Raw genomic sequence first — 20,031 nt, forward strand, 5'->3', positions numbered from 1 at the left:
CAGCATTTCTAGGAATGTTCCAGGATATAAAGTTTTTTAAAAACAGAAATAGTAAATATAATTATATCAAAAATACTTGTTCAAAACCTTCATATTAGCTAAATTCTCTTCCTTCTCAGATGAATAGGAAACCACTAATGAAGTTCATTCAGTCCTGTGCAGTATGCATACCACAGTTTTAACTACTTCTGTGTGTAACTGAGCCACAGTGTGGCCATGCTGTCTTGCATGCAAATAAACAGTGTAATTCAAACACCTACATCAAGGTCGCAAATAGGCTGGAGGGAAGGGAGGACAGGACTGGGGTTTTTGTTTTTGTGGTTTACTTGAATCAAGTCAAATTGCTTAGCTTACTTGAAAACCTAATGGCTTTATAAGGATTGTGGTCAGTTTTAAACACACTCCAAGAAACTGAACTTTTTTAAGCTAGATCTCTTTTCCTTGACCATTCATCAGAAATTAAATGATAGATTGATTTGTTCATTGCTATAGAATGTAAAGCATGTATAGAGAACACACAGATTGCAGGAGAGTCCTTAAAGAATATCTTCAAACTTCATTTGACTTCCTTCTGTCAATTTCAGTTTGTTCACTTGGCCTTTCTCTGTATACCAGTTCAATTGTTTAATGTCTGTGTTTGCTGCTTCTTCCTATGCCCCTGGCCTCTATGTAATCTGCATCTCTGTCTTCTTCCACCTTTGAGGGCTAGCCTGCCTTTGCTACCATGTTAAAGGCAAAGGGACAAGGCTGTATTTCTTCAATAGATAATAAAATTAACTTCAGCTGTCTCGAGCTAAATCATACCTGCCTTATTTAAAACTGTGGAGTGATTTATGCTTAATATTAGAAAGCTAAGGTAGTGAAGTTTGGAAGCGTGTATGACAGGGAAAGAAGGATGTCTTGGGGATTTGGAGATAACAATGACTTAGTAATGAAATAGCTACTTATGGCAGTTTGTAACTGAAGTACGCATAGAACTGCTTTCATGTCATAGAACTGAAAGGGGGCTGATACGGTCCTGATTTTTTAGATTTTCAGGAGAGAGCTCGGGAGATCCAAGTTAGTACACCTCATGTCTGTACCAGGCATATTAGTGGACATGACAATAAAGGCTCGTTCTAGTGAAGACACAAATAAATGCACTGAATGTAGGAGGAAGATGGACTCTGTGCTCCTTGAAAAAGACAGTGACACTTAACAAATCTTACCAAGTTCTTAGAAAATGATGAAAAGTGTGGGCATGATACCCATCTGGTGGGTTCCATTTGTTTGGACAGACTCAGACTAATTCTGTTTCCATGCCAGTTTCACAAGATGGTTTCCTGTTGTAGTCCGTCCCTTGGATTTTTTTTTTTTCAGTTGGTCACTGTCAGAAGAGGCTGCTATCAAGCTGGACCTCTGATCTCACACTTTTTAATTTAAGAGACAGAACTGAGCATAACAAAGTCAGGAGTTAACTAACTGAAAGTTTCTGGAGACTGACACAGATGTATTGAAGTTATTGTTTTCACGTGTGTTGTGGACTCTGCTGTAGCTGTTTCAGGGACATTACGTACTATGAATTCTGTAGATTGAAATTACAAGATCCTGCTCAAGTTAATTTCTTTAAATGTACGTTTTTACGTCTGTTTATCTCCTAAATTTGTGTTGAACGCATAAAATATGTGTCTTATACTAACTTTCCCTTTCTCAGATTGAATTTCTTCTGATTGTTTTAAATCTTGAATAAAATAAAACCTTAGTGGTTCTGGGGAGTTTTACATGACAAAAATCAAAGGCTGTAAATCACATGCGGCATGTTGCTTCACTATGAAGGCTGGAGATAAGGCAAGAAACAAAAATCGTTAATGATATTTTTGCTGTTTAATTTTCTGATACTATCACTCACATGCCCAGAAGATATGCTAGACAGCTCTTTGTTTTTCTAGATTAGTTCTTATATTTTGCTGTGGGTTTTTTGTGTAACGTACAGTCTGACTTGTTTACTCTTGGGGGGTGGGTGGGGAGGAGCTGTATTTTTCCTCCGAATGTTGTTGTTGTTTGTAGTCTCATATCAGGGGCTATAATTTAAGAAAGTTCTTTCAGGTTTCCACTTTGAGGCTATCCGTTATTAAGATTAGGTAGACACAATGACACTGGAGCTATCTGTTTAACAGGGGCATATTGTACTCATTTCAGATGCTTCAGGATAGATACACGAGCTACCAAGATCAGTGTTTTTTATTTACCTGCAACTTAGATCAATTATTTGGCGTCTCTTTGGTAAGTTTAATTTAATAGATGTAATTCAAATCACAGAATCTGTTAAGAGAAACTTTCCATTCAGTGCTCACTACATGTAACTGAGACTGTTACCTCTGATTTATATTTTTGATCCTATAGAATGTGAGTATCTTGGATAAGCAAGGTTATATAGTAGAATGGTAGGAGAGGAATACCAACAGATGTTACTGCTGTGCAGATGACGTTTCACTGCTTTATTGTAGAGTAAAAATATGTGAAAATGACCACTAAGAACTAGTCTCATAGTCCCTAGCAATTGGAAGGATCCAATGAGCAACGATGTAATAGTAAACTCGAAAGGTACTTGTGGTTGCCTAACTAATGATTCCAAACTCTTGATACTGGTTTCTTATTAAGCCTCATAAGATGCTTACTAAGAAAGTATGGTTACAGCTCTGTTATGTGTGAGGAAAATGGAAGTGGAGGAAGAAAGTTCTTGTCAAAGTAATTTCAAATTATAGTGAAATACAAGAATGAAATACAGGTCTTGCAAACGGCCTACAAACGCTTTCAGTTAGTACCCAGTGTTCTTGAATATAAGTTGATAGGTTATACTGTAAAGTTACTTGAAGCAACTGTAAGTTCTCCTTATGGGTTTATTTTAAAAATCTAGGTTATTCTCCCTCTCTCTTCCTGTGCTGAGGCTTTTCTCACTACTTGTACTGCTACAGTTTTGCATGTTTTCTATAGGCAGTGATGTCTTAGTATAAAACTTGTCTTTATATGTTACAAACAAGCTGATCCAAAATACTTTCTTGGTACAAGTGAAGCGTTGTCTAAAACTATGCAGAATAGGCTATATGTTATAGATCTCCTTTTGTGCAGTTGGAGGTAAACCAACAATTTTTTATGTTCAGACTGGTCAGAATGCAGTGTGGTTTTGAATGTGAAGTTTGGCTTTTCCTGTCAACAGCAATTACAAGTAGTACTAAGATGTATCATCTAGTTATAAAAAAAAAAAATATGCTGCAACTTCAAATATTAAAACACCTTCCTTAGGTTTTAAGTTAGTGGTTTTTCATCTGTAAAACAATAAATTTCCTTGCTCAGTTTCTAGATGTAGGCAGGCTTGATGTAGGCGTCTGTGCTATGTAGAAGTAGGCAGATGTGGGATGGTATTCCTCTTGAAGTTGTGGCATTTTATCATAAATCATGCTAATAGATATGAAGGGTACACTACTTATTTCAGTATCTATGTTGTTACTGATCGCTTGGAATGTAGTTAAGATGTCTGCTTTTCTGTGTAAACATTTTTATGCAAAGTGGACGGTACAGTATGATGACCAGTGCATATGTATCTTCCAAATTCTGTTGTGATCTTTTGTATTGCCCCTAAAAAAGGGAAGACCATTGTTTCAGGCTGAGCAAATATACATGTATGTATGTGTGCCATTTCATATTTTTATGTATATATTAAAAAATAGATGTGTGTGTACAGTTTGTATATGGTAGAGCATACAGCAAAATAAGGAAACGGGCACTGCTTCACTCAAAGCTGGATGTTAATCGTATTTTTTTAATTCATATCTAACTTGATTAGGAGAAACTTCATGAAGAAGTCAGGAGGATTTGTTTAGCAAATGTGACATGGCTGTACTACATATGTTTTAAAGCAATCTTTGAAAAATAAAAGGAGGGATTCCAACTTAAAAAAAAAAAAACAAAAAACTTAAGAATATTGGAAAGCAAAAGAAGCGTATACCTTGGTGGATTCCAAATGACTTTGAGTAATGTAATTCCATAAGCATGATGGCCATGCTTATGGTGGAAAAAGCATTTTGTAAGCCTGGTGTTTAAGGCCCGTGTTTTGGTAGTTTTTGTAAAGACATGGTGCAGAACATGTATCATGGAGGGATGAATTACTGTGAAAGGATACATCTTATTAATTGTTATTTTTTTCTTTCTCCTGAATTAGTTTTAATGGTGGCAAATACCAGACTTCTTCTGTTATCTCCAAGCATGTGTGTTCTACTTTAAATTGTAAAAGCTTGTTAAAGCTGAAGAGAGTTAAAAAGGACTTACACCACCTTCATTTTATATTCTATGTATGTTCTGTTGTATAATAGCTGATCGGTTACTGTCTTGAAGACTACAAACTGGAATGATGTGAATGTTCTTAAATGTGAATTAAGGGAGATTATTTTTTAATTATTTCTCCTAAGTAATTCTCCTAGTAATTCAACTTGTGAATTATATGTCACCTCTAAAATACAACAACTAACTGTTTAGTCAAAAACTGATGTCACCTGGGGCTTCTTGAAGAAAACTGACTTAACGGATATTACCCATGACACTTCCTCTTGAGATTCTTCTGAAAATTCTTGGCTTTAGTGATGTAACTCAGGTGTAAAAGTTTCTCAAAAGGCCAGACAATTGTAGTTCTAAATGAGACCATGTGTGATGAGACCTGTTCTGAAACATGTAGCTTTTTCTTTCTTCCTTGCCTTATGATTAGAAGGGGGATTTTGGTTAATGTTTCATTCTCATAAGATCTGAGTCTCTTACAAGGATTTAGTCTTTTTCTATGTCACTATAATGATGAAAACCAATCCCTTTTGTGGGTAGGATTTCTTTTAATTGCAAGAGTTACCAATAATGTAATCAGTCATGCTGATCTTTCTATTAATACCAGCTTTCTTAAGGGGTAGTTAAAATTCTTTAGTATTGTTATCTCAATAAGGTTTTCCGTTTCTTTTCCTTCTAGGCTATTTACTTTCTAGAAGAGAGGGTCAAGCAGGATCCCCTGAAAAGCCATTGTCTGATCTGGGTCGTCTCTCATACTTGGCTTACTGGAAAAGTGTCATATTAGAATACCTTAACTGCCACCATGAAAAACAAATCAGCATCAAAGGAATGAGTCGAGCTACTGGAATGTGTCCACATGATATTGCTACAACCCTGCAGCAACATAGCATGATAGATAAAAGAGAAGATAGGTCAGTGAATCTTGTAAAAAAAAAAAAAAAAAAAAAAAAAAAAAAAAAAAAACCAACAACTGAGACAAAACATTGACTTGTCTCTACTTAGAAAACAGTTGATGTGAAAAATGTCTGTGTAAAATTCTGACTTGACAATGAATGATAACCATCTTACCAAGGAATTCAGTGCAGCCGGGTCTTGTTAATGGGGTCTTGCGTAGAGAGTTTTTCTCCCTAAAAAAATGGTGGGTTTTTGGATCCTCTTTCATGCCAATGGTTATTAGAAGGGTGCAGCCAGCTTGAAACATTTTCAGTGAAGAATTCTGTTTCATTCAGTATCATCTTCTGTAAGTAGAGTTCCTGACTCTCGCTTTGCAAATATCTTGCTCTGAATACCAGTGAGGGAAAGATTCGGGTTTGTGGGTGGCAGTCTCTCCTCCACACCCCCTTTTTTCAATCACTACTGAATTCATACAAACCCTGGGATCAGATCAGCTCTACGTGAAGTCCTCCTGCCCACGGTACTGGGAGTGCAAACGATTTTTTAAAGTTTCTATTTTATGTTACGATCAATGTTGAAAGTTAGTGCACTGGGAAGGTGAGTTCCTGTTTTGTGAATATCTTCTTTCTCAATGATCTTGATTGACATTTTGGATTTTAAGTGGGTTATTTCTGTTGCTTGGACTCTTTTTTTCATAAAATGCTTTAAATGACTGTCAATGGTATTTGTGTTTCTGAAGAACTTCTTAATTCTTTCTGGATATTCCAATCATAGAAACTTTTATAATTAAGCAAAACTGCCTTACAAACAGTGGATTGCCAAAAAAATAAAATGAAGATCAGGACTGCTCAGCCTCAGTAACTTTTATGTGCACCAGCACTAGTACTCAAAACTATTAAGTTTTGAACTAGTAAGAATGCCAGTCTTCAAAAAGGAGATTGGCTTGCAGGATGGTGTTGTGAGAGCAGTAAGGAGTGCTGTCATTGCATGAAAACCGTAGCTTTCTGGGGTGCATATTTATGGACAACCTGATGGGAAAATGCATTTTAAGGGAGAATCAAATGTATATTCGTTACTTATATGCAGCTTCTGCCCTATCACAAATTATTAAAGGCCTTGAATAATGTCACACAGATAATAACGTTTTTTCATCTATAGAATTCAGAATACTTCATGAGCAAGGTCAGTTAGTCTTTTTTCACAGGTGGTAAAGCTTAGACAGGGACATGAACTGACCTGGCTGAAGGTACCGAGAAGGTCAGTGGCTGAGCCAGGAAAAGAAATCACATCTTTGAAATTCCTGCCAGACACTTTGGGTATGGCTTCTTATGATTTCCTGCATTTTGTTAATTTTTCTTACATGTAACAAAGTCACAATTCTGTGAAAAGGGTTCCCCTGGATCTGGTGGTTCTTGTCGCGTTTTGGTTGTTTGGCTTTTTGGTTTTTTTGTAAAGCATTCTCTCAATGAAAAGCAATGTTGTCACTTAACCTGCCTGATTTTTACAGCATTTGAAATCCTTGCTAAAAAAAACCAACGTGGCTTTTTTTATTTGTTTGTTTCAAATTGTATAATTCTTTGTAACAGGGGACTTTAGTGGGATATGTGCTAGTGTATTAGCATACTGTGTGCTATTATGTTAGTCTTTACCTGCTTTTGATACGCTGCTTCATGTCATAATAATTAGAAAGTTGTTTTCTTCTACATCATCATAGGACTAACGTACATTTTCATGCTTCTTTAGAAAACCTATGTTTCTAACTTAGTTTCTTGTCCACTTAGCTGCCATCTTCAGTGGTAATGTTAGCGACTTTTAGCACTCTCTGCTTGACGATCCACAGTGTTTTCTATTTATGCTTTTGTATGTCATATTAAAATTGGAAGTTGTTCTGGCAGTGACTGAAGTGCCATCGCTAAACCTGTTGCATGGATTAGAGTAGTCAACTATAAAACCGTTACTTTCTTCTCTTTGCCCTAGTGATGTTTGATATTGAGCTTTCACTTCATGAACTGTTGTTTCCTCACTTCCTTTTAGTAAACAGTCAGTGGTGTAAGCATATTATCTGTGTGTCAGCTGATATTTTTAGTTTGATGTATCCATTTATTTACTCATCTATTTTCACAGGCTATAGTCCAAGAGGATTTAAACTGTAGGAAGACTGTTTTAGGTGATCACTTTCTAAAATTATTGTTTATTGGATTGTAGATTTGTGATTATTAGAAGGGAAAAGCTGATTTCAAGTCACATGGAGAAACTGAAAGCAAATCCACGTATCAATGAAGTAGATCCTGAAAGCTTGAGATGGACTCCTTTGTTAGTTTCTAATGCTGCAGTTTCTGAAGAAGAGAGAGAAGCAGAAAAGGAGGTAATAGAAGAAACTTCTTATTCTGAATTTCCCTTCCTTTGGATTTTGTCACTGTGGAATATTCAACATTAGGCTATCTTAAATAGAGCAGTTTTATCTTTGACCACCGCTTAATGATAGAGGGTGCTGATATCATTGTAATGCACGATTTTTGGAAGCTGTGCAGCAAGACATGGTAATTTTGGGGGTATGAATATGAAAACTTAAAACATGAATCACTTGTCATGGAACTGTATTTATTACTCTTGAGGTAGTCGAAGAGCATGTAATCAGATCAAATTTGGTGCAGAGCTCAGGGGCTACAGTGTCAATCGATTCTTTGTGTTATGAACTTGCTCAAAGTGATCCATGTCAGTGGGCATGTAATGTAGTGCTAAAGGACTTAAATCAATTCGCTGCATCATTAATAGTGCTAAATATCCCATGAAATGCAATCTTCTTTGGTTTGTTATCCTAACTGTTGTAAAGGAGCTACTAGATGATTCAGCTGAAATGTTGTTGCTAGGTTAGCCGGCAGTGCTAATCAGGGTTGACTTATTGTAACTCTTTAGCTGAACGTAAAGGATATGGCTAAGTAAATGCTATTTCAGTGACCCGTTATTTTAACCTCAACCCTTCAGGCTGAGCGTCTGATGGAACAAGCTAGCTGCTGGGAAAAGGAAGAGCAAGAAATATTCTCCACGAGAACTAATAGTAGGCAATCACCTGCAAAAGTACAATGTAAAAATAAATATTTGCGATCTCCAGAAAGTGTGGCAGTGGTGGGGGAGCGAGGGCAATGCACAGAGCAATCTAAGGAAAGCAGCGAGGAGGATGGTGGGGATGAGAATCAGCAGAGTTCACCTCCCCGGCTGACAAAGCCACAGTCGCTGGCCATAAAAAGAAAGGTGCGTTACTTCAGTGGTTTGGTTTAAAGTCATTCATCTCTGATTTCAATCAAATTGTTATCATTGAAGTAAAAATCTAGATTTGTTGTGAACTATTTATTAGACTGTTTTAATTCTTTCTGTATTGTTTAGACACTGAACAACTCCTGTCTTCCGTTTTTCCCCTCCACCCAATTTTTCATCTTTTGGATTGTTCACAGAACTGTAAAATACTAGTGACACACAAAATCAGAATTTCCTGTTAATTCTTAAACTAGTGATTGCCCTCTGCTGTTTGGCATTGGTATTGGTTCAATATTTTAATGGTTCTTCCTTTTTTAATTTTAAGATGGAGCCCAGCTTGTGGTGTTTGAATCTTTCTTGATTTTAATATAGGAACTCCTTAAAGGGGAATACTGTTTTTCAAAAGCAAATGCTGTTAAAGGGATTTTTTTTTTTACCCATATTCTTCTAATTTCCAAGAGATTTAAATGTTAAATTCTGGTTAACTGCAGTGCTTACGTATTTCTTAATTTCATTGAAAAATCAGCTATTTGAATGGTTTAAATTAGTAAACTAAGCATCCAAAATTCTAAAGCGCTTACCCTAGCATGTGTATTTAGGTGTCTCTGGTGAGAATTAGGGAATCAGCATGTCCCTTTGTTTGTATTTCAGATGAGCAAACTTAAAAGTAACTATAAATTTGTAGGAATGCATAATAATAGAAATATAAACTGTTGAACAGTTTTTTCTTTATAGCAGCCAACTGTAAGATTCTTTTAGTGCGTAGCGCTTGAGGTGCGCTTTGCTGTTACGTATTTTTCTATATACACACATTATTTCTAAAATAGCAGAAACCAGAAATGGGGAAGAATAGACTTTGATACTTGTGAAGGTTGTTGGGGAATTATAAATCTACAGAGGAAAAATGTGTAAGTACAATTTATGTAATATTCTATGAACATTTTTTGACAGAAGGTAAAAGTTACTACAATATGAAGAAAATTCTAGTCTTAATTTTCACCTACAGAAAGGTTTGTGTGCATGTATAAATACATACCTGTTCACACTGTTTAGACATTTTACTTTTAGATCCTGTCTACATTTCAATTTGATGCAATGTAAGGTATTTTTTTGAATGAGTAAATAGATGTCTGTAAACGTACTTTCCAAAAATTTATTTATATTCAGAGTCAACTAGCAAACAGGAATGCAGGAAGAGTTATATTTGTGGAATTATTTTTCAGAGACCTTTCATACTGAAAAAGAAAAGGGGCCGTAAACGCAGAAGGATTAATAGCAGTGTTACAACAGAGACAATTTCTGAAACAACAGAGGTATTGAATGAGCCATTTGATAACTCAGATGAAGAGCGTCCCATGCCACAGCTGGAACCTACCTGCGAGATGGATGGGGAAGATGATGACTTAAAGCCTGTGATTAGAAAAGCTTTTGAGTATCAACCTGGGCAGCAGAAACAGGAGAAGGAGGAGGAGGAAGAACAGAACAAGGAGGAGAAAGATATTCGATGTTACAGAAGTGATGACAATTGTACAAGTAAGTTGAAAATATTCTTGTATCTTCAAAAAATTAACTTGTCAGGTGGCATTCAAAGGAAGTGTTTATTTTTGTTATAAATCTGGAAATTTTTACTGAGATCTATTTAGCCATTTTGGTCTTAATCTTACAATCTTAATAATGCTTTCGGCTTACAGGTGCTACTGGAGCCATTGATTTCACGTAGTTTATTAGAATTCAGTGGTGGCTTCAGACTTCTTTTTTGTTTCTGTTGTGTTTACCTTTCTTGTTACTCCTGACCCATTAATATTATAATCTGGTTTTTGTGTTCAGAAAACAAATGTTTTCCAGTCTGAAGCACTGCACTCCTTGTCATGTTGCCAAAAACAACTTTTATGTCCCTACAACATGACATTTTGTACTCAACAGGGCAGGGGTATCACTGGAATATTGTCTAATACTGTTTTTGTATGCTTGGTAAAGGGTACAAGCAAAAAGTATGATTTGATTTACACAAATACCTTTCTATTCATCATTGTTGGTAATTCAATAATTGTTTATTGTTTCTGGGGCACAATATGTCCTCAGCACTAGGGTCCCTATTTTTTTCCCTACAAAAGAGAGGTATAGTTTTAACTGTGTTCTTTCAAAGCTCCTTACCCGGTTTGATTTCTAGATTACTTTTTTTTCCTGGCAGAAAAGCTAATAGATGTGTGGTGAAACTACTGATGAGCGTATGCTCATCCCTTGACCACCTGGCTTTCAAATTATAAGTTTCAATTCCAGAATGAATGACTGCATTCCCAGGTCTATGTAATTTCTCTAAGAAGCCAGCAAGTACTACTTCGGTGTTTTCGTAATTGCATGGGAAGTTTAATCTTTGTGACCCTCAGTTGAGGAATCATGCACTGATTTCTATTTTAAACAGCTTTTGTGCGACTAGAGCAACCATGTTACAAACCAGTGCACAGGTCCATTAGAGTGTAACCACTTTGTCCTGCTTTTCAACAGAACTGGATTAAACTAATAGTAGCAAATTCAGAGTGTTCCACCTATGTCCCAGTGGTCAGGTTTGCACTGCTTTAACTAGACTGCTACTGTGTATTTGTCCATGGACCATGTCATCACATTAATTGGCTGTAGGAGTGTTCTAACACTACAGGGAGAGGCAGAACTTGGCAAAGGAGTTTAGCTGAAGCCATTACACTCCCAAGTGCAGCATGTTACATACTGGGAATTCTCCCTTTTTCGGATGTGTATGTAAGTGGTATCTGGGGAGAGAGGAGAGGAGTGGGTTTGGGTAGATTTTCTAGTCAATGGATTAATTTAGTGCTCTGACGCACTCTGTGTTTAATTTCAGTTATCTTTGTGCTTTTGTCATGTATTATGAGCTGTGTCATGATATGCTGCCCATGAGAAGATACTAGAATGAACCACCTTTTTTTCAGTGTTGGTGCTAAAGCATGATTATATGCTTACTATGGCTTGTCCTTGAAAATGGTCAAACAGGAATTTCTAGACTGTCGTGTTATTACTGTCAAAAAAGATGAACATACATTAGACCAGTGTCTATATAAAGTGATGGCATACCTCTGTTCTAAAACCACAGGTTATATTTGGACAATATTTTTGCTTTAGTTTACATGTCTTCTGATTTAAATCTCTGGGATTTTTCTGGTGTATAAATGGTGGGTTCTGATGGTCACTGTTAAAAGGCCACCAAACAAGAATAACTTACATATCTGTGTAAGTGTGTTGGAGCTGTAGATATGTTATACTATTGTCATCTGAGACCTGTTTCTACCTCTTGTTCCAGAGTTTCTTAATACACTTTGAATTGATAAATTACTTTTGGGTTTATGTTTAAAAATATTGATTTGTTTGTGGAAGCTAAGACTTTTCTTTTGTCTCTATTTATTGCCTTCCAAAGATAATACAGAGGATGTAGCTGTATTGGAAGAAAGCACTAAAGACAATCTTGAACCTTTAAAGAGTAAGCAGGGCTGGCCCAAAGGAGTTAAGCGTGGTCCATCTAAATGGAGGCAAAGCAAAGAAAGAAAACCTGGCTTTAAGCTTAATTTATACACTCCACCCGAGACTCCTATGGAGCCTGACTATCAGGTGCTGGTGGAGGAACAAAAGGAAGTAGCTGAAGACAAGCCCTGCTCAGTTCCTGCTGTTACAGAGGAAGCAATTAAAGAGCCTGCTGAAGTATTACCACCACCAGATGATGAGGTAAAAGAGGTAGAACCTGAACCTCTGCATCCACTCAGTGAATCCTTTGAAAAGCAAGAAAATGATATGATGAAAGCTGGGGAAGAAGAAAGGAGTGTAGAAGAAGGTGGAATCAATTCAAAAGATCAAGAAAAAGACAAAGCAGAAGAGGCGTTTCTGGAAAAAGAGGAGTCCGTGCATTTGGATGATCAGGAGGAGGATGATGATGATGATGAAGAACCTTCTCACAATGAGGATCATGATGCAGATGATGAAGACGATAGCCACATGGGTTCAACAGAAGTGGAGAAAGAGGAATTGCCTGGTGAAGCTTTCAAAGAAATGATGGAAACACAGCAGTCTTTTTTAGACGTAAATGTTCAAACTGGTAATTCAAATCAAGAGGATTTAATGGATTGTGGTGTTGACCTTGCAGCTGATGAGTGTGAAAGTGACCAGAAAGAACTTGCTACAGATTCAGACCCGGTGCCTGAATCTGATGATGATCATACAGACAACAAACAGGACCAAAAAGCTGGTGAAGAGTTACATTCCGATTTCAAGGGGGAGAGTACTGAGAGCATGGAGATTGACTCAGAGACGGTTCAAGCAGTACAGTCTCTAACCCAAGAAGCAAGTGAACATGAAGATACATTTCAGGACTGTGCAGAGACTCAAGAGGCCTGTAGAAGTTTGCAAAACTATGCCCGTAATGACCAAAGTCCCCAAATGACCACACTGGATGATTGTCAGCAGTCTGATCACAGTAGCCCGGTTTCGTCTGTGCACTCTCATCCCAGCCAGTCAGTTCGTTCTGTTAATAGTCCAAATGTTGCTCCTTTAGAGAACAGCTACACTCAGATCAGCCCAGATCAAAGTGCCATTTCTGTGCCGTCTCTACAGAACATGGAGACCAGCCCAATGATGGATGTTCCCTCAGTTTCTGATCATTCGCAGCAAGTTGTGGATAGTGGGTTTAGTGACTTAGGGAGCATTGAGAGCACAACAGAAAACTATGAAAACCCAAGCAGTTACGATTCTACAATGGGTAGTAGTATCTGTGGAAACAACTCTTCTCAAAACAGTTGCTCGTACAGCAGCCTTACGTCTAGTAACCTAACACAGAGTAGCTGTGCAGTGACACAGCAGATGTCTAACATCAATGGAAGCTGCAGTATGATGCAACAAACAAACATCAGTTCTCCTCCCACTTGTAATGTAAAATCTCCCCAAGGTTGTGTTGTTGAAAGGCCTCCAAGCAGCAACCAACAGTTGTCCCAGTGCAGCATGGCCGCTAATTTCACACCACCTATGCAGTTAACTGAAATCCCTGAGACTGGCAATGCCAATATTGGATTATATGAAAGAATGGGGCAGAGTGAATTTGGAGCGGGGCATTACTCACAGCCATCTGCCACCTTCAGCCTTGCCAAACTGCAACAGTTAACTAACACGCTTATGGATCATTCTTTGCCTTACAGCCATTCAGCTGCTGTAACTTCCTATGCAAACAGTGCCTCTTTGTCCACCCCCTTAAGTAATACAGGGCTTGTTCAGCTTTCTCAGTCTCCACATGCTGTTCCTGGAGGACCCCAAGCACAGGCTACCATGACCCCTCCCCCCAACCTTACTCCTCCTCCCATGAATTTGCCACCTCCCCTTTTGCAGCGTAATATGACTTCATCGAATATTGGAATATCCCACACCCAAAGACTGCAGACTCAGATGGCCAGCAAAGGTCATGTTTCTGTAAGAACCAAATCCACGCCTCTGCCACCTGCTGCTGCAGCCCATCAGCCACAAATTTATGGGCGTGCTTCACAGACTGTGGCCATGCAAGGGCCCGCGCGGACCTTAACAATGCAGCGTGGTATGAACATGAGTGTAAACTTGATGCCAGCCCCAGCTTATAATGTCAATTCAGTGAACATGAATATGAATACCCTTAATGCTATGAATGGTTATAGTATGTCCCAGCCGATGATGAATAGCGGATATCACAGTAATCATGGGTATATGAATCAAACGCCCCAGTACCCTATGCAGATGCAGATGGGGATGATGGGCACTCAGCCATATGCACAGCAACCAATGCAGACAGCACCCCACAGTAACATGATGTACACTCCTCCAGGGCATCATGGCTACATGAATACAGGCATGTCTAAACAGTCTCTTAATGGATCCTACATGAGAAGGTAGGCCCTTTGGAGAGACGGACTACCCAACTGGCATATTGGATTGATCTGCACAAATATCTTTTGGAGAGTACGATTTCAAAACCAGCAATTGGTGTGAATGCAAAAACATTTGTTGGCACCATTTAAAAGCTGTATGCAGCAGAAAGCCTTATACGAGTTTTTCTTTTTTTTTCTTTATTTCTTGTTTTGGTTTTTGTTTCATTTTGGTTTTTTTTTTTTTTTAATTTTGTGGGATTGAACTTTTCTTCTCTTTTCTTTGGGGGGAATTAGGTGGTTTTCCATTTTTTGTTTATTTCAATGAGCTTGAAGTTCTCTGGAAAGGAAGAACTCTTTCTATGAACTGCAATTACACAGCAGCTGATGGTTCAGAGCCATTTTATGTGCCTGCTCCCATTAAAAATGTGGATAAATAGACTCCAAAACTATCAGACAGTACTGGATCGTGAGCTTTTTCTCTCTCCTTTCCCCACATGTAAATGCCTTTTAGCAGTTCTTTTATTGTATTATTTTGTTTCTGAAGGTGACACTTCCGCATGCCGCTAATGTCTTTGTTAGTGACAGTGCATTTTGTAGTACTGTACAAGTGTTGTGCTTAACAGTAAGCCATTTCTTAATTTTTTTGCCTTGATTAGGTTACCCTAGTTTGAGGGGTAAAAAAAACAGAACTATATTTTTGTTAATTATAAAACTTGTAAAAAATAATAAAAAAGCTGCAAAAGCTATTCACATTTTGGTTAGTTCAAAGGATTTTATTGCTGTATGTTTAGTGTAAAGTTGAGACTCTTTTCCATTTTTGTGACCAGTTTCTTTGGGGCTGGGGTAGGAAAAAAAGGCAGCTTTCTGTTTTATAAATACTGTTATGTTTTTTTGTTAATTGAAACATCTCAGTGTTTATTTGTCAAGTTTTGAAACATTTTCGTATATGTCCAAATACTTGGCAGGATTTAAAAAAAAAAAGTAGTGAATTTGGTGTAAAGTTGCTATTTTATGGAAATGCCTCTAACTTTACATTTTCATTCCATCTGTAGATTTTTCTATCTTTATAAAATATTGGAGTTATTTTTTAAGGGAAAAAATAGAGCAGTAGCGTGTGAATAGCTCAAACTAAGCTTACAGATCGCATGTAAAAAGGCAAAAGTTATTTGTGTCTGTTTATATTGCTTCCTTTTTTGTAGCCTTTGTACCTGTACAGAGTGACTGTAAGGGCCGAACAGAAGAGGCTTGATACATGTAAAAATAGGACCCAGTGACACTCTTGTATTTATCTGTTATCTTTTTAGTCAGTCACTTAAAAAAAAAAAAGAAAAAAAACCCACACACACAAAAAAACACCCAAGAAACAAAAACTGCAAAAAACAACACACCCCTCCCCCCAAGCTGTACATTTTAACATAAAATAAATTATGATGAGCCATTTTTAGCCTCTTGTGTCTTGTCATAGTTTGATGTTGCATGGGAATTACCTCCTGAAACAGTGTTTGTTACAGTGCTCTCAGATGCTTGATCTAAAGCCCATTAAAGTTGATGGGGTTTGGATTAGGCTGTTAGAGCCTACTTGTAGGTTACTCATCATAATTGCATACACCTTGTGAAAATAAAGAGTATCTAAGATTATTTTTTTTAATAATCTTAATAAAATATTGAATAAATATGTATTTAATACATTACAAGGTTGTCAATATTTAATGTATGAAACTTCTTTCCTATAGAAAATGTTAATATATATGTAAAAAGGTATATTACAGTAACAAACATGATATTTGAACTGTATCTTAATGATAGAATTGTAATCTCTTCCTTTGTCATTATTGCTGGGTTACAAGATGATGCAAATCTTGTGTTGAACTGAATTCTGTGCATATGCATGTATATGTGTGCACGCAAACACATACACTTTATATATGAACAGTTCTAATCTAGCAATAGAAAGTCTATAAAAATCAAGAAGGCTGTCTATGCGTGGAGCTTGTGAGTGGACCAAGTTTAAATTGGGTGAGTGTGAATCTGCACCAGGAAAAATCCTTGTAAGAATTTTTCATAAATGGCTTCTAATGTGAATGTTGCCACTGAATTCCCCCACTTGCCCACTGACACCGCAGGAAGGTTGTTAGCTAGGGTGGAAGGACTGGTCGCCTTGACTGAAAACTCTTACAGTCCCATTCCAGTATATAAAGCAGCTTTATAGGTGGTATTTCATATGTTCAAAAGTCACAGAAACATGTATTTCTGTAAGTAAAACCTTTAAAGTGCATGATGTTGCCAAAGCAAGAAATTGTCAGTAAAATTACAGAAATTGTCAGTAAGTATTCATGCCCATAACCTGTTCGATTGTAATATGATGGGGCAGCAATCTAAAATAGTGGGTCTGAATGGGAGCAAAAATTGCTGGTCAGATGGTAATTTGGAGTTACTTGTGTTTTAGGAGTTCAGAATGCTTGATAAGGAGAGCACAATACAACAAAGTTCTCTGATTGTGCACTAACACTGTCAAATTTGCTTATTGAAGACAAAGAGTATTCATAGCACATAAACTGTATGTGTGTTTGTCTTCACAAAGTCACATTTTTTTATGCTTGGGAAAAGGGAAGGTGAACTCAGCACTGTTACTGTGCAGCCTTCGAGTGTGTGTAACTAAGACCTTGTATCTTGAATAATTTTATCTTAAAGTAGCACTATGTTTTGTGATGATTTTTTTTTTATTTATATGTTTTTGTGGTGAGTGAAAAAGGCACCTGGGTCTTTATCCACTTCTGTTTAGTTTCAGATTTCCAAGCCCATAACATGCAGGCAAATCAGACCTTCTTGCCGTTTTAGTACATCCTAACCTGAAACAGAGCATCCTGACTCCAGCATACTGCTAAAATTCTGCATTTGCAATATATGGATTAAAATTTGGGTAGAGAGTGATGTATGGTGTGTGCACAACAGGCAAGCTTCCAATATTTCATTTTTTTTATTTCAGAACTGAATTCCTTTCAGGAGGACAAATGGTTTTCCTGTGTCTTTTCCCATAGTGACTATTCAGCTCTGAATTGCATTACCACACTAAAGTTTCTGTTTTATAAGAATGCTGTCTTTTCTGTGACAGATCTACCTGTTCTATATATTGTGTGCCCATTGCAATGTCAGTTTTGACTGTGCTCTAGCACCATCCCAGCTGAGAATGAGCTCTTTCTTTTCGTGTCTCGAAAGAATTCTTCACAGAATTACAACAGATGATTCTTGTGAATGCAGGAGGCTTCACTGCCCATGCAATCTTAGTCTTTGGTTTGACAAGTAGGATACTTCATACCACTGGTGATTTGCAAAAAGGAAATAAACTTGCCTCATTCTGCATGCACGTTTCTTGCAAACCTGGCTTATAGGTGAAGTCACTGCTGCTAACACTTGTTAGTTAGCTAGTTGGCAATTTGCAAGGGTTGCCTACTTTGTGGAAGCTACGTGTTCCAGAGCTTGTACATTTTCTGATTTAGTCGACTTGATTCTGGGAGAATGGTAGGGGAAAAAGCTGGGAAGTAAATAAGAAGTATGCGTACTTGAGAATTACTTAATTGGCATAGCTTGTAGTAGCAGGGTACTTCAGGCAAGACCTGGTTCTAGGGAAGATACTTGTCTTTGGGCCAGAACCTACTTCATCAGGAAGCTGCCAAATCACAGTACTCCTGAAAACTGCACTCTAGCACCTTAGCACAGAGAGGGATGGTAAGTGTTGTCACACTCTGGCTGCATGATCTCCTAGCAGTGGACAAAATATAACCAATTTTTTACTAACTTTGTAAGAAACTGTGTGATATAAGCAGCGACAAAGCTTCTAAACATACAAAACTTTCATGTTAGATCACTGTCTCTGTGTTTTAGTTTTATAAGCTGTTTAATTTGTCCATCAGGCAGGCTAGTTCGTGGAAACAAACTCCGTTTATATGCAGTGTGGTAAATAGAAAGAATGGGCCTGGTGATTATCTGTGGTGCTGAGGGTGATCCTAATACAGCTTGTCCTGTAGAGACTGACACCTTTAGCAGCAGGCAAACTGACCGATGTAGTAAAGACCTACGGCTCTCTTTCTTCACTTCCCTTTACTTTTTAGTACTTCTCTGTATTAAAACTATGTATTTCCTGTATTGTTTATGACCAGTATAGTCATATAGGTCACCTCTCCCATAGTGAAGCTCTGGGGTATGCATTGATTAAAAGCTGTTGTGTTGAGCTTTGTGGAGTAGGGACAGAGTTTGTAAGAACATACAAAGTAGGATTACAGGTTTGGATTTATCATAACTTTACTTGAGTAATTTAAATTCCTGGTAGTTTTTTTCTTCATCTACTAAATAAGAATAAATAACCTTAATTAAGCCATGTTTAAGACCGTCAAGTATGGAATGTGGGTTTCTGTTGATCGACTTCTTGAGAAATTAGTTTTGTGCTATTTTTAATCTCCATGCAAGAATAGCAGCTTCTAGTTTGAGTAGCTTGGGATCCTGTCCTTTAGAAATTGTCAGTACGTTCTTCTGTTGCTATGTCAGTGTTGCTATGTGCCAATTTCCTAATCTGCTACGCAGGACAAAATGAGCGGGAGCTACTTAAGAGTTCTAGTATTTTGCTTTCTATCAGTAGTTGAGAGGCTGTCGTTTGAAAGCTCTGTCGGTCTCCACCAAAAGCAGCTGGGCCTCAGGACAATAAATTTTTTCCCGTGTATTTGCACAAGTCTCAGACTGCAAAAGAAATACCCATCTCCAGGCCCCAGAAAATCTTGTTTGAATACAATTCTGCATATAAATCAGCTATAAATCCTCTTCCAGTTGCAGCAGTCATCAAACTATCATTCAGGATACAAAAAAGAAAAAATAATCTGTAACTTGACTGAGGGAACTCCTGGTAGGTATTTGTTGTATTTTAGTATATCGTTTGATAGAGAATTCCTGTCTGTAAGGCTAATGCTAAGATACACTATTGCTATAGAGGTGAGATAGTTCAGCTTTCTTCATCAGGGTAAATGAAGGAGTAGGGCCATGTGTCTGAAAGGCAGGTTTGTCAGACACAAGATTGGGAGAGCTCTTGATGAATGGGTTGTGAAGTAAATTGCAGCAGACAGTAAGGTGCTCTGAAAAAGGTGCATTTGAAGGTCCATGGAAGTAAATGGAAAGAGTTGAAGGACCTTGTCCAAGAATTTTTTGACTCTTCAAACCCACATTGTGACTGCTTATGCATTTTTTGAAGTGTCAAATGGCTTCTTTTGAGTTTGCTTTTATTTCTGTTTTTTTCAGTTGGGTTTTTTTTTTTTGCCCCGCTAATCTAGGTGTAGGGATAACTTAATTGGCTGTAAGTCCCAGAGTTTGTGTATCTCTGTCATGAATATTGTTCACATTGTGGTTTCTAATTTGTTTTTTAACAGTAGTCTATAGTTGTGTTTGTGTTCTGCTGTGTCTGAGAATTTGAAGATAAGGTATTTATGATACAGATAAATACAAATGCTAAGTCAAAAGCATTGCATTATGGATGCCTGCAGCCTTGGCTACAGTTACTGTTTGGAGATGAAGGATTTACTGTGTTTTGGGCCCCAAAAGGAAGTGAAGAAATAGAAAGCCTTCACACTAGAGATGCTAAACCTGTAAAGAGCTTTTAACACCTACAAAAAATGGTTTAAAGTTGTGCTCAACTCTGTTTGGTTTG

The 20,031-nt window shown here is 37.5% G+C and overlaps 1 protein-coding gene across 9 annotated transcripts in view; it reads left to right on the forward strand.

The window, feature by feature from the left end:
* Positions 1–15,780, forward strand: part of KAT6B (lysine acetyltransferase 6B) — a 120,274-nt gene extending 104,494 nt beyond the window's left edge. For 8 of the 9 annotated variants that reach the window (XM_063338625.1, XM_063338623.1, XM_063338627.1 and 5 more), the window contains 5 exons: positions 4,988–5,219; positions 7,408–7,567; positions 8,188–8,454; positions 9,681–9,990; positions 11,882–15,780. In XM_063338625.1, coding sequence (XP_063194695.1) covers positions 4,988–5,219; positions 7,408–7,567; positions 8,188–8,454; positions 9,681–9,990; positions 11,882–14,367 — 3,455 coding nt within the window. In that variant the 3' untranslated portion in view covers positions 14,368–15,780. The remainder of the gene's footprint in view (positions 1–4,987; positions 5,220–7,407; positions 7,568–8,187; positions 8,455–9,680; positions 9,991–11,881) is intronic. The other variant, XM_063338629.1, reaches the window with a different exon arrangement.
* The last annotated feature ends 4,251 nt before the right edge of the window (positions 15,781–20,031 follow it).

Source organism: Chroicocephalus ridibundus, chromosome 6, assembly GCF_963924245.1.
Source record: "Chroicocephalus ridibundus chromosome 6, bChrRid1.1, whole genome shotgun sequence".
In the NCBI taxonomy this organism is placed as follows: Eukaryota; Metazoa; Chordata; class Aves; order Charadriiformes; family Laridae; genus Chroicocephalus; species Chroicocephalus ridibundus.